Raw genomic sequence first — 22,930 nt, forward strand, 5'->3', positions numbered from 1 at the left:
CATTACTGTAAGTTTTGGTACGCATATCTCTTTTCCTTTGGATTAAATTTGGGTATATATATATATATGATTAATATATATGAGCACAACACGTGGTGAAGTCATCCATCTTCTATAAAAGAGACCTTTTGGGGTGTTCCTCTACACACTAGAGTGTGAGTCACGGTACGCCATTAGTACCTCTATTCACCTTTAAATACTTAAAGGCACCTGCATCCTATACTTACCTTCTATATATAGGGGTATAGATAAAGAAATAACACTCATTCACTAATACCATATTTTCATTATTATTATTTTTATTTACTCAACACTTCAATTGAGAGAAATCGGGTTTCACGGTGAAACAGAATCCCACACAGGAAAAGAACACGCTACGGGTACATACCCATTATACACCCACGTAAGTGCGGTACGCACACTCTTTCAACTTTGGTCTAAACAGTTATATCTAAAGATACATTTATATATGTATCTTGCTCTATCCTCGGGTGAGTAAGGTACGATCACCACTGTTCTCTGTATCTAATTTGCACGGGTTGTTCTTGAAAATTTACAGATCCACTCATTAACCCCCATCTTTCACTTTCATTTTCACGGAGATAAATAAATTCACCCAGTGGAGAAACACCCAATAGAAAAGCAGAAAATAGAAGAAAAAAGAAAAGGAAAGAAAGAGAAGAGAGAAGAAAAGAAACCGCTACGTGCCTGTACACCACACTACTTACCGTGCGTGGGGGTAGTGGGGGTAGGCCCATACATTTACTTACCTCATATTGTCTCCTCTTTAAATTGGGATAGATTCAGTATAACCATTGATCACCTCTTTCTTTTTATGTATAATTGAGAATACCCTTGAAAAGTGTGAAGATACCGGAAGATAAAGACCTTCAGACTCACCTCATTCAAGTATTGCGCCAGAGACTTGGAAATCCCCATTGTTGTATGTTGGGTACTGGATATTGGCAGCCAAGATGCAGTCAGAATACTGACCCTAGCTTCCTGACTGCCTAAAATTCTGACAGGGTTGCTTAAGTATAAATGAACCCTATCCCTCCCGTTGCAGCCTATACCAAACCGTCCCCTGCATAGTTGGTTCAGGTTTCTGTCTTTCGGGATTCTAGTGTTGGTATTCTGTCAATTGTTGGGATTTCAGCGCCGGTATGCCGACTGCCAGGATCAATTGAATGGTGCTTTTTATGACGTCGTAGCACAAGTAAATGAATATCAATAGAATATCCTCTATTTAACACTGATTTGTTTTTATGATGTTAATTAAATGTTGTTTCTATAAAAACACCATTAAATGAATATGAATATGAATGGAAGAACTTCTAATTTACAGTGGTTTTGAATAATAAAAACGCTGCCAAATAGAACCCCCCTCACAGGGAATTAGTGGAGGATTCAGTTTAGAAACCAAAAGCGCTGTGTTAGTAAATGCTATCAGTTAGCAATGCTGCTTAGTAGATTGAGCCCTATGTAAGGCAGGGATAGGCAGCCTAATAAATTTCACGTCGTTAATAAGGCCTCTCATTGTTTTGTTTCAGTAATAAGTTGACCTAGTCAAAGAAAGAGATATGTGCTATAACAAAGCAGCCTGACACAGCAAGGTGGAGCTAGGGATCGCAGGGGAAGGCTCGGAGAACCATGTGTTGTCCATCACAGGTGTACGGCCGTTGTAGCATTTTATGCTGTGTTCCAAACTTTGTGCAAAAGTGCCTCTGCAATACCACCCTAGAGGTTTATTATTACAGTAAGGCATTCAATGCCTGCTCTTGAAGTAAAAAATAATGTTAGTAAATAGCTCTGTATACACAGACTATTTCTAACAGTCATATCCTTCGCTGTGCTTTCAATGCTTTGCTGCATGAACGTAAATAAATGCTAAACTTGATACACTATGCTGCAGGGAGGCTCAGAGAAAGCCTTAAATACAGTACAGTTTACAAGGTCTGGCTTCAGTTCTAGTAGGAATAGGTTTTCATGTGTACTGGGCCTTACTTCAAATTGAATTGCAATTCGACACGTTTTTCATTCCCTAAATAAATAGAATATGTGCTTAATTTGAAAAATGCCTTCCTGATTAAATTAAGTAATCACGTACATGTTGTTGTGATAAATTGCCTTTGAGAACTTTCCTTAAATTTTCTTTTCACCTTTTCCTGATATAAAAGCATTAGTGGTACTTGTTTCCTAGCACGGCGCCCATCGCATCGCAGACCATAGGGCATACGATGGTATGCGATGTGATGTTACGCAATGGCAGCCGATGTTATACAATTTTAAATTGTATACCATCGCATTGTATGCCATATTCAATGGTATACGATTTAAAATTGTATAAGCACCCTAATGGGTGTTTTCAATGGTAAATGTGCCCCCTATAAGATAATTAATTGTTAAGCACTGTAATGGGTGCTTACTATGTTAAAAGCACCCCCACTATCAACGCCAACCCGAAGCGTGGCGAGCTGCGGTGGTACGAGTCCTCCGACCTTTTCATACCCCCACTATCCACGTCGGCGCGTAGTTGCTTTTATATAGTGTGGCGAGCGCAGAAAGCCATCGAGCCCGAAGCGTGGCGAGCGGACGCGGAATACATGTAAAGTAATACGCGTCCCCTCATGAGGCTCGCTGCGCTGGCCATGCTTCGGGTTTGCTGCGCTCGCCACACTATATAAAATCAACTCCGCGCTGACATGGATAGTGGGGTTATGAAAATGTCGGAGGACGCCTACCGCCACCCTTCGCGGGCTCGCTGCGCTCACCACGCTTCAGGTTGGCGTTGATAGTGGGGGTGGCGTGGGGGTGCATTTAACATTGTATGGGTGCTTATACAATTTAAAATCGCATGCGGACATATGGCATGCGATGCGATTCAATGTCATACAATTAATATCGTGGGCGCCGTGCTAGGAAACAAGTACCGCATTAGTTGCTATTCTCTTATTACAGTCTGTATTCTGTACTAATGCCGTTTGCTGTGATTACTAAATGTGTACACAGCCACAATTGTCTCTAATCTACTTTTTCCGCACACAGAATGTTTGTAGGTTATTGTGATCTTTGTTTTGTCATGTTTCTTGAGCTTTGTGTACCCTGTGGAGCGATTGCCTTATTCCCGCGCTTGTCTCCCCAAATAATGTCACATGGTGACGGGAAGCCGGACCCAGCTTGTCAGAAAGTAATAGTTCAGTAATGTAAATGGCAAGTTTATTTCTTTTGAACATGTGAAAAATATTCTTTATATATTAAATGCTGACATTGCTTAGAAGAAGATGGATGAAGCCATATGAAGTGCTTTTATCCATTTACAATCAAACCCTTTTACGCTACTGTAATTGGGCCTCTTTCTAGATGAAGGAAGTGAGCGCTTTCATTACAAAGTCATGTCACTGGCAGTATGACTTCATGTAGTTTTCCACTTCATTTTCTACACCAATGATTGTAGATTGGAGGAAAAAGAGGGTATACAATTATTATTGCATTTAAATAAAGGACAGAAACAATACTTTGCTCCCATTTGTTGATCTTTTGGGGCACAAATTTGTCACTATTCTTGCGGAATTTACATTTCTAAAGGGGAGATTCAGCAGCCGATTCAGACCTGCTAATTCAGGTACGAATTTGCACCCCCAGCCAATAATGGGATTTGCTAATGTACAAATATGTGCATGTGCAAAACCCTGAAGCGAATGCCTTTGGCGAGTTTCACACTCACCGGTGTGTTCAGTGATAGGCAGACAGGGGAAGGCAGGGGACGATCATTGGGGTCCGTCCAGTGTTTTATGGGTGCACCCACAAAAACACTGCGTGCGCCCATTGGAAACGCTGGGCGTGTCCATGCCTGCTGGGCGTGTCCATGCCAACATCAGCGCCCACCCGTATCTCGGCCATCTCCATCCACGATAAAAGTAAGTATAGACTCTTATCCATGAAGGGGGGGGGGGATCATTCGATGGTGGGCAACCATCGAATGATTTTTCCTCCTTGCAGCCACATGTGAGCGGATGTGAAAGCAGACCCCTCCACTTGCATGGTACTGTGGGGATTTTCCTCTATTGGAAGTGTTATGTCAGCACTCATTTGATTTTGTTTGAATAACTCATCCTCCCAATTGAGGAAATCAGGATATACCTGTACTCTCTAATATGAGTTGTTCCGTTATGATGTTGGATATGGTAGAGAGGGATAACAGCGTGTCCTCTGTTCTCTTTGTCTGTACCTTTGTGATGGGATCAGGATTCTCCACTAGATAATCTGCAATAATCCAGCACGCAGATAGCGGCTGGTTGCAGCTTGCTGGTATGTTTGCGCATAGCATACCAGCAAGCTGCAACCACCCGCAGTCTGCGGTACGAGCTGCAATTTGTGACTGGACATGGCCCGGGAGCCTGCCGATGCCCTAAATATGTGCCGGATTATTACAGCCCACCGCAGACAGCCCCATCTAGTGGAGACTCCTCACCTCACCATTGTCATGCTCCCTTTTTGGGAGCGCTGCTCCGTAATGTTAAAAGTTGGGAGGAATGGCTAATGGTTAGCGCACCTTACACCATGCTTTATTGCACATGGAAAATGCTAAATAATCAAATAGCTCCGGATATGAAACCCAGATATTATCCTTGCACCTAATTGAAGTTCCCCCTATATGTCTGAATATGTCTGCATTCACTCCGTGTACAATTGTGATTCATTTTCTTTACTTTGACAAGTTGTCTTTAGTATGCTGGGCTCAGTCTGCAATAAAGCATGGAGTATGTTTCATACTTGCCAACCTTCAGCTTGCCTCCAAGCATGGTATGTTTGTATGTTTTTTGTTTCTATTACGTAAAAAGTTATATTTAAGTGAGGTAAAATTTACTCTAGAAAATGGCATTCTTCGATCCTGGATAATTGATGATCTATAACCAATGCAAGTATTCACCTTTCACCTTTTGAACGGTCAAAATTTTTGCATATTCAAGAAATTAATTGCAAAATATCGAACTATAATAGTGTGCACTGCTAAAACTGGTATTGTATCACAAATTGGTATGCTATATCGCTTTGCTGACAGTCCTCTTTTGTTCTAGATATGAGGTTGCACACCAGCTCCAGCAACACCAACCTGTTCCTCCAGAGGAAACCCCTGTAGATCAAATCCATGTGTCTAATCAGATACAGGTAGAAATAGAAGGGGCGGGTCTTCATCAGCCAAGCACCGTAGCCGCACAGGAAGAAGCTATTTTACAGCTGAGCCCACAGCCAGATATGGGAACAGTCTCCCCTGCACTGGAGCAGGCACTCGCTGATCAACCCCTAGAAACTGATGAAGGTAAACCCTTAACACAGGTGGACGTTTGAATTCTATATTGTAGCCTAAATTATATATAATCCATTGTTAGAAAACCTATACTCTGAGCCTAGTTTTTGCAATTTTTCTCAATATTTTACCAATTTTTTTTATCAAGCTATCCAATTGGGGTCACCCGATAATATAACGATATATCCCGAAAACACAGATTCAGTTGCAGAATATGAGAATTATTGGTACTTGTTTAGTTTCATGGCGGCAGCGTCTCAGTCGCAACAGCGTCTGTGTCCTCTTGCGGGGCTTGGTGGGTCGCCATGCTATCTAAAATCAACTCCATGCCAACGTATATAGTGGGTGTATGAACTATTTACGTTGGAATGGACTTTATTTTAGAAAGTTTGCCGAGCGCCGAACCCGGAAGTAGCGGCCGGCCATGCTGCCGCCGTGAAACTAAACAAGTACCGAATTATTTGCTGTTGCATGAGGACCAGTGACATTAGTGACATCAGTGACACTGGTCATCTTTCTCAAAAGATAGACATCCCTTTGACTGGTGTCTGTTCCCGGGTACTTGGCAAGTTATGCTGTGTACACACGGTCCGATTTCCTTTCCGATGTTGGCGATATAGTCAACATCGGATTTTAGGGTTTTAACCCTTGCGATCCCGATCCGATCCCGATGCGCGTTCACGTATCGGAAGCCAGAAAGTCTTGGCTGCCTTGTCTATATAGTGCAGATCTGCACTATATAGTCAAGATTGGATGCAAATCGGATGTGCCTTAAGATCCTATCCACGATCCGATCTGATCGGATCGTGGATAGGATCTTAAGGCACATCTAACCGTGTGTACACACCATAAGTTTGGCCAAATAGCAACACTGTAGCAGGGCATGCTGGGATGTGCAGTAGTGATCAAGTGCATGAATGGGCGCTCCTTTTAATGAAGAAAAAAAATCAAGCAGTGATTTAGCTATTCTTTTTCTTTGTTTCAAAAATAAATTCAAAACTTTATACTAAAGTATTTTTAATCCCAAAAATCACAAGGGGATAATAAAGTATAAATATGATACGTTTTAGGCTTACAGGTGTATCAGTAAATCAGTTTTGTATTGACTTTTGTTTTTGATTTGATTTCCTTATAAATTGTTTATGCACTTTTTAGATAGATATGTGACTTCTCAACATACCCTGCAAGAGAACATTGGCCAATATGAGACCCAGGTCTTGCCACCACAACCATTTGATCAACAAGGGCTTCCACAAGGTAGGCAGCTTATCACCAATAACAGGTTTACTTGTTTTATGTGTAGTGATAACACCCTTTACTTCAGTGTCTGGTATTAATGATGCCATATACTTTGCCTAGGCTTTACTGTGACTGATGGGTTTAATCAGCAACCCCCGTATCCAGCTGTGCAGCAGTTACAGGATTCAAGTACCCTAGAGTCTCAAGCTCTTTCAACCAGCTACCAGCAGCCAACACTTATGGAGGTACCAACCACATATACACTGTTATTATGGAGAGGTTCTTTCTGACTGCTTTGTCACATCATTAGTATGTTTGTGCAGCCGAGGGATTATATTTACTGTTTCATTTGTGAAATCAAAGTAATGAAACTGTTCACAATACAATGTCACTATTAAATCTGTATGTGCCTCGGATCCCCTAACAAGCATGACATGGCCCCTGACAAAAGCAGAGGCGGAGGGTCGGTGGTGCGCAATCATTCATTTTCTGGCATTTGTAGTTACCCCACTTTTTAGGCTCATATTCTTTATACATTTTATATATGATGATAGTGTTTATTTTTATCATCACAGTACATTATTTCTTATTAACAATAAAAATTTAATGGTACTTGTTTCCTAGAACGGCCACAATCGCGGGCATCGTGTACCTTTAAGTTAAGGTACACGATGCCCGCGATGGACCCGATTTCCTTTGAAATCCGGTCCATTTTGCCGGCAAAGGGAAAATCGCGGGCATCGCGTCGGTCGCGACCATTAACATTGGCCCCGACGCGATGCCCGCGATTTTGCCATAGGCTTCAATGTTAAAATATTTTTTAACATTGAAATCAGGAGCATCGCGTCGGTCTTGTGCCATTATAATGGCACAAGATGAGATGGACTTGATAAAGTCCATCTCACATAGTAAAAAATGTGAAATGGGCCAATATGACCCATTTCACATTATATATGGCCCTGTCGTCACCCCACTATTGACGTGAACCCGAAGCGTGGCGAGCCCACGAGGGGCAGCGGTGCGCGTCCTCCGACCTTTTCATTCCCCTACTATCCACGTCGGCGTGGAGTTGAGAATATAAAGTGTGGCGAGCGCACGACCACCCCGATGGAAATCGGTGTGGCCGTGCTAGGAAACAAGTACCAAATAAATAAATTGATGCTTCAGCTTTATCATTTGTAGCTACTGTACACTTAATCAGTAACTCTAACCCTGTATAATTTCATTGAGCATTGGATTTTGTATAGTATAGCATGTGCCGCTTTCTTTAGGAATCTCATGTATAGATAACAAGTAATGTATTAAACACTAGATCTTCATTGTTTTGTTGCTAGACTGCTCGTTTAATTCAGGAGGAAGCACAGGAAGAAATTGAACTTCAGACCCAACGCTCCCAATTTTTAGAATCTTCGGAGGATCAAAGCAGACGTACCTACAGGCTAGTAACTCTTACATATGTCAATAAAGACTAATATTGCTGTATACCTAATGTGGTTCAACTAAAGTAAATATACTTGTGTGAAAATTGTAATTATACAATTTGTCTAAATGTCATGTACAGGTTTATTTTAAATCTCACATATCTTACAAAACATACATATGGACGTGAAAATAAAACTGTAAATACAAAAAAAAAAGTATCATCAAAATGCTCTGGAGCATCTGTACAGGCTGCAGGGGTTGTACCCTGTTCCCTGGGCCACGGCACTGATAGTGCACCCTTAGTTATGGCCCTTCCCCTATTTGCCCAAATCAAATCACCCTCCAGGCTGCGCTACAATTTGTTATACGTTAACTAAAGGAGCTGCATTTTGGAACAACCTCACTTTTATCATCTAGATTTATTTGTTTCTTCTTCAAGTTTCCACTTATTAGCCACTTATCCATGACAAATACATATTGACCCTTATTCTCGTTCACTCGCAAAGGCAAATTCCTTCTCAAATGGACAAAACCATGTGCACTGCAGGTGGGGCAGATGTAACTTGTGCAGAGATAATTAGATTTGGATGAGTTATTTTGTTTCTGTGCAGGGAAAATACTGACTGCTTTATTTTTACACTGCAATATAGATCTCACTTGTAAGTAAAACCCCACCCAAATTTAATTCTCACTCTGCACAAGTAACATCTGCCCCACCTGCAATGCACATGGTTTTGTCCATTTGAGAAGGAATTTGCCTTTGCGAGTGAACCAGAATAATGGCCATTATTTGTCTGCATTTTCTGTTGAAAACATTACTTTACACTTGAAAATCATGACTTGTGTAGAATGCTAGGTGACCCAAAATATGTAGAATTTATGGAATTTGTGTTTTGCTTAGTATTCCACAATAACAAGATGTTCTCTCACACTATACAATGTAATAGCTAAACAAAATACCTTAACCGTGAAATGACCATTTAACCCTTTCATTGCTAAGCTGCTGATACATGTATTTAACCTTTATGACTTCAGCAGGACAATTTATTTGCCATACTTGCTTTATCTTTACCCTAGATGTGAGTACTGCAATAAAGGTTTTAAGAAGTCCAGTCACTTGAAACAACATGTTCGGTCACACACTGGTGAAAAGCCATATAAGTGCGCGATGTGTGGTCGTGGTTTTGTGTCATCTGGGGTACTTAAGTCACATGAAAAGACTCATACAGGTAAAAACATGGTACTAGGAGAATGTTGACATTATACAGCATGCACATGTGACAAGCAACAAAATAAAATGTTTTTTTTTTTTTCCTTACATGCCAACCACAACACAACTTATTTATTACCAGTTATTTATATAGCACACACATATTCCGTAGCGCTTTTACATTGAAAATATTAAAATAACATCAAATAAACACTCACATCAGTCCCTGCCCCACTGGAGCTTACAGTCTATATTCCCTACCACATGTACACACACACACACACACACATTTTTGTTGGGAGCCAGTTGACCTACCAGTATATTTTTCGAATTTGGGAGAAAACTGGAGTACCTGGAGGAAACCCACGGAAGCACGGAGAGAATATACAAGCTCTTCACATGGGTAAAATCAAATCCAGACCTCAGTGCTGTAAGGCAGTAATACTAACCATTACACTGTCCGTGTGATGTAATCCTTATTGTAGGGCAAAAAGACATAACACATACACTTTCGATGTAATACATATAATTAATGTATCAATCAAATACAATTAAAATATTTTTTTATAAATCTATAATTGCAAAATCTTTATCAAATGTACTACTCACAGCCAGCAACACACTCATAGGAATTTATTACAATCATACATCTGATTATATCTATCATACGTGACTATGTTTATATCACATGATTGCGGCCTATCCCATAATATGATGGGGAAAGCAGGGAGCAGGCAATGGTGACATGACATGATTTGACAAGAGTCATTTCATGAAGTTCCTGGACCTCCCACTTCACCAGTGGGATGCGGAGGCTATTGTACTGTCTTGGGAGTATGGGAAATCTCCCCAAATGCATTTCACAAGCATTACAGGAGAATAGCCAAGTACTGTATATATATTCATAAATCTTTTAAATGTGATATGAACTATTTTCCATCACATTTTATATGTCGTTCTACTACTTTGGCTAGTTTTATAATTAAATTAATTACTCATTTGTTGAGGAAAATATAGTTGAATAGATTGGAAATGTTATTTTTTGTGTATAAGTTATTTAGGTGGCAATTGTGCATTTTAAATGCTATTAAACTGGGACACTTTTATATTTGGAATCGTAACAAATCTGGTGAGGATTATATTTTACTTCTGATTGGACATGGTACATTTTGTACATACCACCTGTCATTTTTATGTATTTTATTTTTATTACTATGTTATTAGGTTACTGGCAGCCAGTAAATTCTAAAAAAAATTCTGAATCGATTAATTATTATGTCGACATACAATAAAACATATTTTACTGAATAATGTATTTAGTCTATTAATAATTTGGGCAGAGTATTTTCTTTGCTTATGAGCACACGCTTTTAACTTATTGAATTTTTTCCCCAGCATGCAGCACCATCTGGTGTTAGTGAGAGCCAGCAATAACACTCTTGTTCCCAGAAATGATATAACAAAGCATTTAGTAAATATGCTGAAGCCAGAAAGGTGAAGAACCCCTTAAACAAACTCGTATATAGACTTAAACATAGTAAACAACTAACACAGTCAAATCGATGTTGGAGGCTACTTAAGTGAATCACATAGTGGGAATCAATGTTTATGACCAATGAATTGTATTGTAAAACAAATGAAGTATTTACAGTTTATTGGATATAAACTTGATTACATTCAGTCAGTGATGAGCATATTAACTTGTATACCTGTTTGTATATCCTCGACTCATGAATCCATACCTGGGTCTATTGTTCCAGGGGTTAAAGCGTACAGCTGCACCATCTGTAATGCTGCATTTACTACAAATGGTAGTCTGACCAGGCACATGTCCACTCACATAAGTATGAAACCCTATAAGTGTCCTTTCTGTGATGAGACCTTCAGGACAACAGTGCACTGTAAAAAGCACATGAAGAAGCACCAGGACATCCCTCCTTCCCTTGTATCAGATACTGATGGGACCACAAGAGAAGAAGGTAAGAGAAATCCTGCTATAGTGAAAGACAAATAAATATGTTCCCCTTCCTTCATCTGTGGAATGCTCTTGACCATGTGGTTCAGGCAGGGTTAGAGAGCTGGCACTTAATAGTTTGACTCTTTAATGTATATAAGGTCCTCGTACCCATGGCACCTGGAGCACCCTCCACCCTTTGTGTGCATGTGGGGTTAAATTTATAGGGGAACAACAAAAGGTACATAGGGCTAGATATTCTAACCTACTAAACTAATTCCACTGATATAATCTACAGCTTTGTGTGGACTAAATAAACATACACCTTATCTATATGGGTTCTGAAGAAACTTACCTTCTATTCTGAAGAAACTGATCCCCTCCCCCACCCTGCCCCTGTGCAGATAGGATCTTAAGTCTGTATCCACTATTTATATAGAAGATAAGTCCAGTAGATGACTGCCTGTTTGTAAGGAATATAACCATTTTCATCATACAACAGAGGTTCAAATAAACGTATGTGGTACCTCCTGACCCATGTCGCTTCCTGACTTGTCTTTCCAGGCTTCTGCCCTGTTGCTCCTTCCTCCTCTCTGTCTAGCCTCCTGTCACTCCAGCCATGCCTCCCCAGCCTCTGCCTCATGTCACTCCTTCCCTGCCTCTCCAGTGTCTGCCTCCTGTGTCTATCCAGCCTACTGCCTCTCAAGCATTCTGTCCAATCTCTCCATTCTCCTGTCCCATGTCTCTCAAACTGCCCTTCACCCTGTGCCTCTTTTAGCCTCCTCCTTACTCAGTCGTGTGAAATAACCAATGCTGAGTTGTGACTGCAGATACTTGCAGCGTACTATATCTAGGACTCACTGCCAATAAAAACCCATCCAGCAGCAGGGTTCAGCGGCAGGTCAGTGGTAGTGGTAGAAGCAGGGAGTAGGATGCTGGGTTCCACCACCAGGCATGCTGTGCGGCAGTTGTATCATGCAGTACAATGAATGGCCCCAACCAGTGAGAGAATAGCCCAGAAGACTGGAATTCTTATTCTGAGGTTTTGAAAACAGAGAAAGATAAATTAGGTTGAATAGAAAGGAGCTATAGTGATAGGTGCCTAGACTATATGATAAGTCAGCATGTCAGTCTTCTGTCATTCGGGGACAAGTTGAGACGGTCTTCTTCACACAGATGTGTGACAGGTATAATAGAAAGGGATAACAGTCTAATTCAGGGTATACCACCAAGAATGTGGTGTATTTGCTTTTCAAAGCAGACTCAAACGATGCCTCAGACAAAGAGCAGTGAACATCTGACAGTTCCAAGGCTTGGTTATCAATTGGCAAAAGTCCAATTTAAATTCTCGGTCAGTGCATGAAATTTGTGTGTTCCAACACAAAGGTCTTCTTGCCAAATGAAAAGATCAGTGCTGATAGCACACCTCCTCAAATACATCTAATTTTTTAAATAAACTCCTCTTTTTATTCATTATGGATTGGACAATGAAATTCATGTGGCTATCTTTTCCATGTTATGGTAATCTTATTGGTACCCTCCTACTAACTACAAGGGAACTAATTCACCATAGCTTTCATAATACCTCCTGACCAGGATGGATGCACAAGATCCACCTATCTCCTTAGGTTGATATTATACTGACGGGCATCTCTCTTCCAGATTCTTTCAGCCAATTTTTTTATTTGCTGCCTGATCTAATTACTACCATTTGGATGTATGTATACATATTGACTTTCTATGGTTATTTTGTAATAATATATATTTTTGTGTGTCTTCTTGGTCTACGTATGACCATATTTGTTAATGATAATAAATCTTTTTATCAAAGTTGATATGGGGGATACTGCAAACCCTCCTTTATTGGGTTGTGAAGAGCTTATATATATACCCTCCGGATGGAACTGAAAAAAGATATTTAACGGCAAGAACCAAAAATGTAATTTGCAATAAAATTAGTTGTCATTTAGTAAATTACTTTTATGTCATGTATTTTATTGAACATTTTTAGAAACCTGACATTTTAGGCAAACCAACACAGCACCTGTGTTTTCAGAAAAATTGTGTTCTTTTTAATATCTTACTCTTTAAATAATGAAGGTCACAGTACAATAAGGTTAAAAGAGCATGTACTGTGGACATTTGAGAAAGCTCAGGCTTTGGAATTTTCAAATGGCTTATTTAGCATTGTATTTTCACTGTAGAAGATTAAATGATATGTTTTATAATATTCTACAGTAGAATGGTATTCTAGATAGCGAGAGAAAAAGCGAGAGATAGATACAAAGGTCCATTTTTTTAATTATTTTTTGCTTTGTCCCCAATTTGCAATCAGCCTCAGTATTACAACCTCCGGAATGTATTTTTTTTTTTTTTTTTTTGAGACAACCTTACAATAAAAATAAAATTAAAGCAATGCATTTCCTGGACATTATTCTAAATGTAATATTTGTGGTCAACATTACAAGTAACATTCAGCACATACTGTAAGAAATTTTCAGTGGTAGGCCAGTGTGTTAGGGCAGGGAAGCGTCCAGGCGGGGCACCAATATACAATAAATAAGCTAGGATCAGTCATCTTGAGTATAAAATCATGAATCCTGCCAGAATCGGCAAACTTTAACATATTTACTGTCACAGCCACAAAGGGTTTATGGGACTGTGTGACATTTACAAGTGCAACCCATGCAGCATGAGATGGAGGGTCTGGGCTCATCCAGGTTCGGGCAATACAAACACGGGCCAGAGTGAGGAGGTTATTAACCTATAAACTGAGATGGGCAGGAAGGAGCTCCTATAATTCTAAACAACAGATAACGATACATGGGTTCATGAGAGGAACCTGAATAGCTGTGTCTTGGATACTTGACGAAATTGCTTTCCAAAAAGAAAACACCTGTGGAAATTGCCACAGCAGATGCCAGAAATCAGGCCCAGGCTCCGAGCACTTAAGGTGCCCATACACGATTGCTGTGTGTGATGTGATGCGCGCTCCCGTCACACATCTCATCGCACAGCTCAAAAAGTATGTGCTGCACATACTTTTTGTACTACATCTCATCTCATTGCATTGCAAAACCTACGTGATGCGATGAGATGCAATGCGATATTGTATACAATAATTGTACTGTGTATGGGCACCTTTAGAACAAGCATCTGACATAGAGCCACCAATCCGCAGTAGTCTGCTCAGGGTCCAGTAAACCCGGTGAAGAATATATTGTCGGCTTTGCTGATATCTGGCATACACTGGGGAACCAATTATCTGAACCCAATCCTTATCCTCGATGGTCCCTAGATCATTTAGCACGCAATGATCTCAACATGTCAGCTCCGGGAAAAAGAGAGGAGTACAGAACTGAGATCTGTTTTTGGTTCAGCATTTTGCGAACCAGTGCATGAACAGGGTTTTCAGAGATTTATGAAGCAGTACCCCCCCCCCACTGTGTAGTCCCCGCACGTCGAAGTTGCAGGTATCTGTAAAAATTATGTCGGGGAACTGTAAATGTAGACTCTAGATGTTCTAGAGTGGAGTAGCCCATCCTGGTAAAGCTGGCCTATTGCAGAGATCCCAAAGGACACCGATCCCAAGCTGCCTTCTTACTTCCAAAGTTCAGGGAAATTCATGTTTGAGCAAGGGTCAAGTGCAGAGTCCCCAGAATGTAATGTTTTAAGAAGGTACCAGTCTCCCTTAGTAAACTCTTTTTCCTAAATATTGTTATGAATATGTAAAAAATGTGTTATCTTGGTCCAAAAATATTTATTGTTATAAATGTTTTATTTATAAAATAAACAGCAATTGCTTATTGGGAGTTTCTTTGCCAGAGGCATACGAATAAGATTAATAATATAGAAGAGGAAAGCCTCTAGTAGGTGGCTAGACTCGGTGTATGCCAATTAACCTTGAACGCATGTTCTCCTACACTCCCTCATATTGGGGGTTATTCTAGTTCATTCTTTCTGACAAAATCCTTCTTAGATGGACAAAACCATGTGCACTGCGGGTGGGGCAGATGTTACTTGTGCACAGAGAGTTAGATTTGGGTGGGGTTTTTCTTCAAAGTGAGATCTATATTGCAGTGTAAAATAAAGCAGTCAGTATTTTCCCTGCACAGAAACAAAATAACTCACCCAAATCTAATTCTATCTGCACATGTTACATCTGCCCCCCTGCAGTGCATATGGTTTTGTCCATCTAAGAAGGATTTTGTCAGAAAGAATGAACTAGAATAAACCCCATTGTTATGGTCTCCAACTACTCTTACTCCAGTTGGCATAATGTTAACAGTAGTAGTTGATTTTGCGGGTGCTGAGAAAACAGCCTGCACACATTTGAATGTTACCAGATTTGCTCTTATCTGACACTATTGTCAGATTGCTACTGCAGAGGTGAGATGATGGATGGAAGAACCGAGTGCATGAACCATATCTGCAAACAGATTCTGACCTGCACAGAAATACACATACACTCTAAAGCTAGATATTGCACCCATTAGAGATGCCTGAATGCTGGGGTAATGCATGTTATTGATGCTAGAGTCCCACCACTAGATAGCCCCTTCTGACTCGTTGATTGAAGATCCACACTAGTAAGTAAGTAAGTAAGTTTTATTTATATAGCGCACTTTCTCCAACAGGACTCAAGGCGCTTTACAGACATTAAAAATAATGCACATACTGTAATACAAAGGGTTGTCAAAACGGGCAACAATGGCAGTACAGATATACATCACACATACAGATATGCACTAGATGCATTCTAATGAGGGACATGGACAACATTTACTGAGCTGTACAGCACCCAGGCAGCCATTCGTCGGCGCCACATGGTGATTGCACCAGCCAGAAGGGTAGACAGGTAAGACAGTACAGATATAGGACACATACAGATATATACTAGATGTACTCTATTGAGCGACACGGACACGGGAACATATATTTACTGAGCTATGCAGCACCCAGGCAGCCAATCAGCAGCGCCACATGGTGATTGCACCAGCCAGATAGGTAGCCAGTAACAGTACAGATATATATACACTAGATGTATCCTGATGGGGAACACGGACATGGGGAACATATTTACTGAGCTATGCAGCACCCAGGCAGCCATTCAGCGGCGCCACATGGTGATTGCACCAGCCAGATGGGTAGACAGGTAAACAGGTAAAACAGTACAGATATAGGACACGTACAGATATATGCTAGATGTATCCTGATGGGGGACACGGACATGGAGCACACAGTGTAGGCCGCTGCTGTCAGGCTATGCACAGCAGAGGCGCAACACGCGGTGCGGGATAACAGGAATAAAATTTAAGAGAATACTACAGTGGCATACAAGGCAGTATTAAGACAGTGGTAAGGTCAATAAAATTATATTTCACATGTTTCAGGGAGCAGCAGATGATCTTTGTAGCAATAATGGAGCAAGGTGGTCCAGACGCGCGAGTGGATGATATAGTCAGAAGGGTATACAGAGCAAGTAGGTAGATGAATGCAGTCCATAGCAGAAGAGTTAGCTGACAGGATAGTCTCCATTGTTCGTCTGATGTTTCCCTTCTGTTTAACTCCTGTATAACTCCAGCTTCGATATAACTATTGTAATATCACTTAGAATCTGATCAGCCTTGGCTATATCAGCCTAGCACTCACTTTAAGTAGGGCTGCTATCAGGTGTCCACACAAAAATCACCCCACCCCCACTAGCCTTCCTCCAACAACAAAAGGTCACCAATTAAGTAAGCAAATGGTGAGAGGGCAGTCTATACAATACAGAATCAGTGATTTCCTGCCTTAATTCAAAGTTTAAAATAAGAAGGGGAAATATGCTGTAGTCAATTACCAATAAATTTCAAAGCTGGGATATACAAATTCAAAGCAATAGGGTTTGTTGGGTGTTGTAGTCAATTACCAATAAATTTCAAAGCTGGGATATACAAATTCAAAGCAATAGGGTTTGTTGGGTGTTGTAGTCAATTACCAATAAATTTCAAAGCTGGGATATACAAATTCAAAGCAATAGGGTTTGTTGGGTGTTGTAGTCAATTACCAATAAATTTCAAAGCTGGGATATACAAATTCAAAGCAATAGGGTTTGTTGGGTGTTGTAGTCAATTACCAATAAATTTCAAAGCTGGGATACTGTATAAGCACTTAATTTCGCGGGTAGTAATTTTCGCGATAATGAAGGAATCTGCATTTTCGCGAGTGGAAAATTTCGCGAATAATTACCGGTCGCATCCCCCATAGGTTTCTATGGGGGATGCGAAGCTGCCCGATGTATCAGCATCGGGCAGCCCGGTGTCCCTGCGCCCCCAGAATGATAAATGGGGCCTGTGTCCCAGGCTGCTCCCCCCGACACCGACCCCTTGGGAGCCCTGCTGCTGCCTGACTGGGAGAGGCGGCGGGGCCGAGTGTGTTGCTGTGTGAGGAAGTGACGGTCTCGGGGATGCCGGGGCGCTGCCTCTCTGGACGGAGACGCCGGGGAGTAGAGGTAGCGGAGACGGTGGGGGATCAGCAGCCCGAATCCGGAGATCAGGTCACTGCTCCCCGTTGGCCTCTCCCTGCCCAGCCGCCATGGTAAACCGAAAGCCCTGTGCGGCTGCCGCGGTGCACCCGGCCGGTAAGAGCGGAAAGACAAATGTGTGTTTATGTGCATGCTGTTGTTCCCCGTCTCCGGAACCCTATGAGGGGGCGCATTACTTCCCCAGCTGCTGCCTGCCACTGTCGCTCAGCCGTACTGGTAACGTGCTCCGGGCCTCCCGGCGTTGCAAGGGTTGTCATCACGCCGGGATCGCTAAAGAATGATAAATGCGCCCTTTAGGGAGGGAAATATTTCGCGCGGCTTTAATTTTCGCGATTACGGAAGGCTCGCGAAAATCGCGAAAATTAAAGCCGCGCGAAAATAAGTGCTTATACAGTATACAAATTCAAAGCAATAGGGTTTGTTGGGTGTTGTAGTCAATTACCAATAAATTTCAAAGCTGGGATATACAAATTCAAAGCAATAGGGTTTGTTGGGTGTTGTAGTCAATTACCAATAAATTTCAAAGCTGAGATATACAAATTCAAAGCAATAGGGTTTGTTGGGTGTTGTAGTCAATTACCTGTGGATGATAAGAATTGAAGAGTCATATCAGAGTCCCTTCCAGGTATGAGTATAAGTAGTATAAACTCCTGTATAACTCCAGCTTCGATATAACTATTGTAATATCACTTTGAACTGATCACTTAGAATCTGATCAGCCTTGGCTATATCAGCCTAGCACTCACTTTAAGTAGGGCTGCTATCAGGTGTCCACACAAAAATCACCCCACCCCCACTAGCCTTCCTCCAACAACAAAAGGTCACCAATTAAGTAAGCAAATGGTGAGAGGGCAGTCTATACAATACAGAATCAGTGATTTCCTGCCTTAATTCAAAGTTTAAAATAAGAAGGGGAAATATGCTGTAGTCAATTACCAATAAATTTCAAAGCTGGGATATACAAATTCAAAGCAATAGGGTTTGTTGGGTGTTGTAGTCAATTACCAATAAATTTCAAAGCTAGGATATACAAATTCAAAGCAATAGGGTTTGTTGGGTGTTGTAGTCAATTACCTGTGGATGATAAGAATTGAAGAGTCATATCATATCACACTAAAGGTGGAAAAGGGTCTTTCTTCATTGCTTGTGTATATAAATGGGATGGGTTTTCTGGCAAGGTAGAGTTATGTCTTTCTGTTACAACCATATATTTAAAGATTTAATAAATCCATCCAGAGCACCTGCTGCTATTTTTCTGCACCCCAGTTCCTATCATTTTGTGCATAGTTGAGTCGCTTTATTCTTGTTTGCACATCACAGTTAATGGCTTTTTGGCTGCATTTCTTCTATGAAGATCATTTGTGGCCAGACTTCTCCAAACAGTAATGGGTCTCACTGGTTTCTGCCAGTTCTGAGCTGATGGCACTGCTGGACATCTTCGTAGCACTTAAACGGCACATCTTGAAAAACAGTCCACTATGACATTTTTGCCTTGGAGAGACCTTGCTTACCCAGTATCACTACCTTGTGTATTGTTGCTGTGCTCAGTCTTGCCATGGTGTATGACCTGTCACATGAAAGGTCTTCCTCACTTCACCATTATAGCAGAGTTTAGTTCAGTGGTTCCCAAATGGTGTGCCGTGGAACACTTGCAGGTGTGCCTTGGGTTGGTGGTCCTGGACCAATTCTAATTATTTATGGTCAATTATTTATGGACAAAACCAGTGCTGGTGGCTGCCAATCATAACATATGTGTACAAACAGAAGCAAATCCTGCCCTTTACCACATAACTGAACCACAGGATCACATATAAACACAATCTAATTATTTTAATATTTATTTCTACACTTTTGGGGGGCCATGGGGTGCAGTAATGGCACACTTGATACTCTAGTGTGCCATGATTCAAAAAAGATTGGGAACCCCTGGTTTAGTTATTCCTCAACCAGTTTCAAGCCTCCTACACAGCTATTTCTGTTTCAGTTAATTACTGGGTTTCAACCATCTTATGAAAATTAGAGCCATTATCACCTTTATGGTATGATTGGTTAATCATACGCCAGACTATAAACCTACAAAATCCCTGCCTTTTGTGCAAGTGAATTTAGAAGAATTGATGCCGTTTGTTCACACCAAATAATGATTTGATTTATATTTATCTTCTGATCATTTACAGTGTATGTATGTATGTATGTATATAATATACGGACAGTAGGCGGCACTCTGTAATAATCACTAATAACGCAGTGGTAAAGTGACTTTACCACTGCGTTATTACTGCGTTAGTTTGTTTGTTTATTCCCTGATTTGGATGGCACCTCACTTTTACTCACAGTCAAGGATTAATGGCTTCTGTATTATTATTATTATTATTATTATTATTATTATTATTATTATTATTTATTAATAATAATAAATAAGGTTAATTTGCTTTTTTTTACTGTGCTTTATGAAAGATTTCTTGTAGATACATATGTGATACATATTCTTATACATTTTGGTTCCAACTATCATTGATTTTAATAGGTGATGAGTGTCTTGATGAAGAGGATGAAAACTCTGAAAGAGCTGCATCTCGGAAGTCTCGGCATGGTGTCATCACTTTCACCGAGGAGGAGACTGCTGAGCTTGCAAAGATTCTACCAAGAGAAGGGGCCACTATCTCTGAGAAGGTCCTGGTCCAGTCAGCAGCAGAAAAAGATCGTATAAGTGAAATCAAAGATAAAGAGGCTGAGATGGAAACAGAGCCCAAGTTTGCAAATTGCTGTTCTTTCTGTCCCAAAAGCTTTAAAAAGCCAAGTGACTTGATAAGGTATTAAATCTACTCTCCTCCTTATTTCCTGCTACAATTCTTATTGCATTCATACTCTGTAATGTCTAAGGGTATGCAATGATCATATAAGTGTTTGTGTGTGTGTATATAAAGTCTTGAGGGGTCCGGCACTTCTCACTGGCTCCTGCTCCACTATAATAACTTGGCCTGAGTGCCCCCTTGTCCCGGAGAAAAACTCCGGTGCATAGATATGGATGAGTAAGATAGCGTCACTCCAGGTACTTAGTGGAAAAATACTTTACTGTGAAATGTCTACAGTGTTTCGGGCCGGGGCCCGTCTTCAGGACAAGATCCCTTCTTGTCCTGAAGACGGGCCCCGGCCCGAAACACTGTAGAAATTTCACAGTAAAATATTTTTCCACTAAGTACCCGGAGTGATGCTATCTTACATATATATATATATATATATATATATATACACACACACAGGTTGAGTATCCCACATCCTTTATCCGAATTATTCCGAAAACCATACATTCTAGAAAGTGAAAAAATATATATATTTTTTGCTAAAAACTTACTGGGGACATTTGTAACAGCACTACTGAGGACATGATTGCTTGCCATTCAAATTCAATATCTGAGATAGTACACAAATTTTGTTTCATGTTTTGAAACCTTGTTTTTTGAACAAATAAAATATATTTGTGTGCATTTCATGTGTTCGATGTGTTTATACAGCATAAATGCAAGATACTTCAAAATACATCGTTAAAATATTCCGAAATACGGAATAATCCATTATCCAAAATTCTCCTGGTCCCGAGCATTTTGTATACGGGATACTCAACCTGTGTGTGTATATATATATGTATGTATATGTGTGTATATATATATATATATATATATATATATATATATATATATATATATATATGAGGGGAGGAGGGAGAAAGGACATTAAGGTATGTCTCTTGCTGTTTTAAGTTGTTACACTATTTAATCTTGACTAAGGAGCGTCAGTGCTCCGAAACGTTGCTGTGTTTTTCTTTTGAATATACTGTTTGAAAAGTTTCCCTGGAGTGCCTTATATATATATATATATATATATATATATATATATATATATATATATATATATAATATATACAGATGCGTTCCCATACACAGTAGTGTAGATAGGTGGCATAGTGCACGGATCAAGGGTATGTTTCTGCACCTCCTCCTTTTAATTTTTCCTTCATCTAGTAATGCCCCTTAGACATTATGCAACACTCCAGATTATGCCGCACACTGTAACGCCTCTTACATGTTATGCCATTCACCGTAATACCCATTATGCCACACATCGTATTGCCAAATGCACATTGTCACACACCGTAATGCCCAGTACACATTATGCCACACACTGTATTGCTCAGTACACCTTATGCTACACACCATAATGCTTTATATTACGTTATGCCACACACACGTTATGCCTATTACATATTATAGCACACACCATAATGTGTATAACATATTATGCCACACACAGTTATGCTGCTGTGTAGCATAAGCCCCTTGCGATGTGTACCATACGGTGAAGCTGCTCCCACAACAGTTCAATGTGGTTGAGATCTGGTGACTGTGCTGGCCACTCCATTACAGATAAAATACCAGCTGCCTGCTTCTTACCTTAATAGTTCTTGCATAATTTGGAGGTGTACAGTACTTTTGAGTCATTGTCCTGTTGGAGGAGGAAATTGGCTCCTATCAAGCGCTGTCCATAGGGTATGGCATTTTGTTGCAAAATGAAGGGATAGCTTTCCTTATTCAAAATCCCAGTGCCAGTTGTGCCACTAACTTCTCTTTCTATTCTGGTTAGAGCCTGTTTGTGCTGTTCTCTGAAGGGAGTCTTCGCTGTTTGTGCTGTTCTCTGAAGGGAGTCTTCGCTGTTTGTGCTGTTCTCTGAAGGGTTGTTTGCCCATTTTGAGAGTATAATTGAACCCACAAATGTGATACTCAACTAGCTCAAATGAATTCCAGTTTCATAGCTTTGTTAACGAGCAAACCCAGTTTCAGCTGCGCTAACATATCTGCACAAGATTTTTCAAGGGTTTTCTAATCATCTATTAGTCTTCTAACGCAATTAGCAAACACAAAGTACCATCAGAACACTGGAGTGATGTTTGCTGGAAATGGGCCTCTATACGCCTACGTAGATATTCCTTTAAAAACCAAACTGCAAGTATAGTCATTTACCACAATAATAATAACTTAATTTACCACAATAACTGGGGCAGGGGAAAGCCCAGCGTTTTTATGGGCGTCCCCATGAAAATGCTGGGCGTTCCCCCTGTGTACGCTCGGGCCGATGCCTGCTCGGGGCTGATGTCACATGATGTCAGCGCCTGCCCATTTGCGAACAGGGGAAAAAATAATTTGATGGTTGGCCATCAATTTTGACCATCGAATGATGTTTCACCACCGCTGCCGCATGCGAGGGGATGTGTAA

At 40.6% G+C, this 22,930-nt stretch overlaps 1 protein-coding gene across 3 annotated transcripts in view; it reads left to right on the forward strand.

The window, feature by feature from the left end:
* The window catches only part of ZNF236 (zinc finger protein 236), a 141,847-nt gene that overhangs the window by 69,694 nt on the left and 49,223 nt on the right, over window positions 1-22,930 (forward strand). For all 3 annotated transcript variants that reach the window (XM_083187759.1, XM_083187761.1, XM_083187760.1), the window contains exons 15-21: window positions 5,079-5,320; window positions 6,464-6,565; window positions 6,668-6,792; window positions 7,882-7,985; window positions 9,047-9,198; window positions 10,940-11,158; window positions 20,187-20,472. In XM_083187759.1, the coding sequence (XP_083043885.1) occupies window positions 5,079-5,320; window positions 6,464-6,565; window positions 6,668-6,792; window positions 7,882-7,985; window positions 9,047-9,198; window positions 10,940-11,158; window positions 20,187-20,472 (1,230 nt within the window). The remainder of the gene's footprint in view (window positions 1-5,078; window positions 5,321-6,463; window positions 6,566-6,667; window positions 6,793-7,881; window positions 7,986-9,046; window positions 9,199-10,939; window positions 11,159-20,186; window positions 20,473-22,930) is intronic.

This window comes from Crinia signifera, chromosome 5, assembly GCF_055691185.1.
Source record: "Crinia signifera chromosome 5, ASM5569118v1, whole genome shotgun sequence".
NCBI classification, from domain to species: domain Eukaryota; kingdom Metazoa; phylum Chordata; class Amphibia; order Anura; family Myobatrachidae; genus Crinia; species Crinia signifera.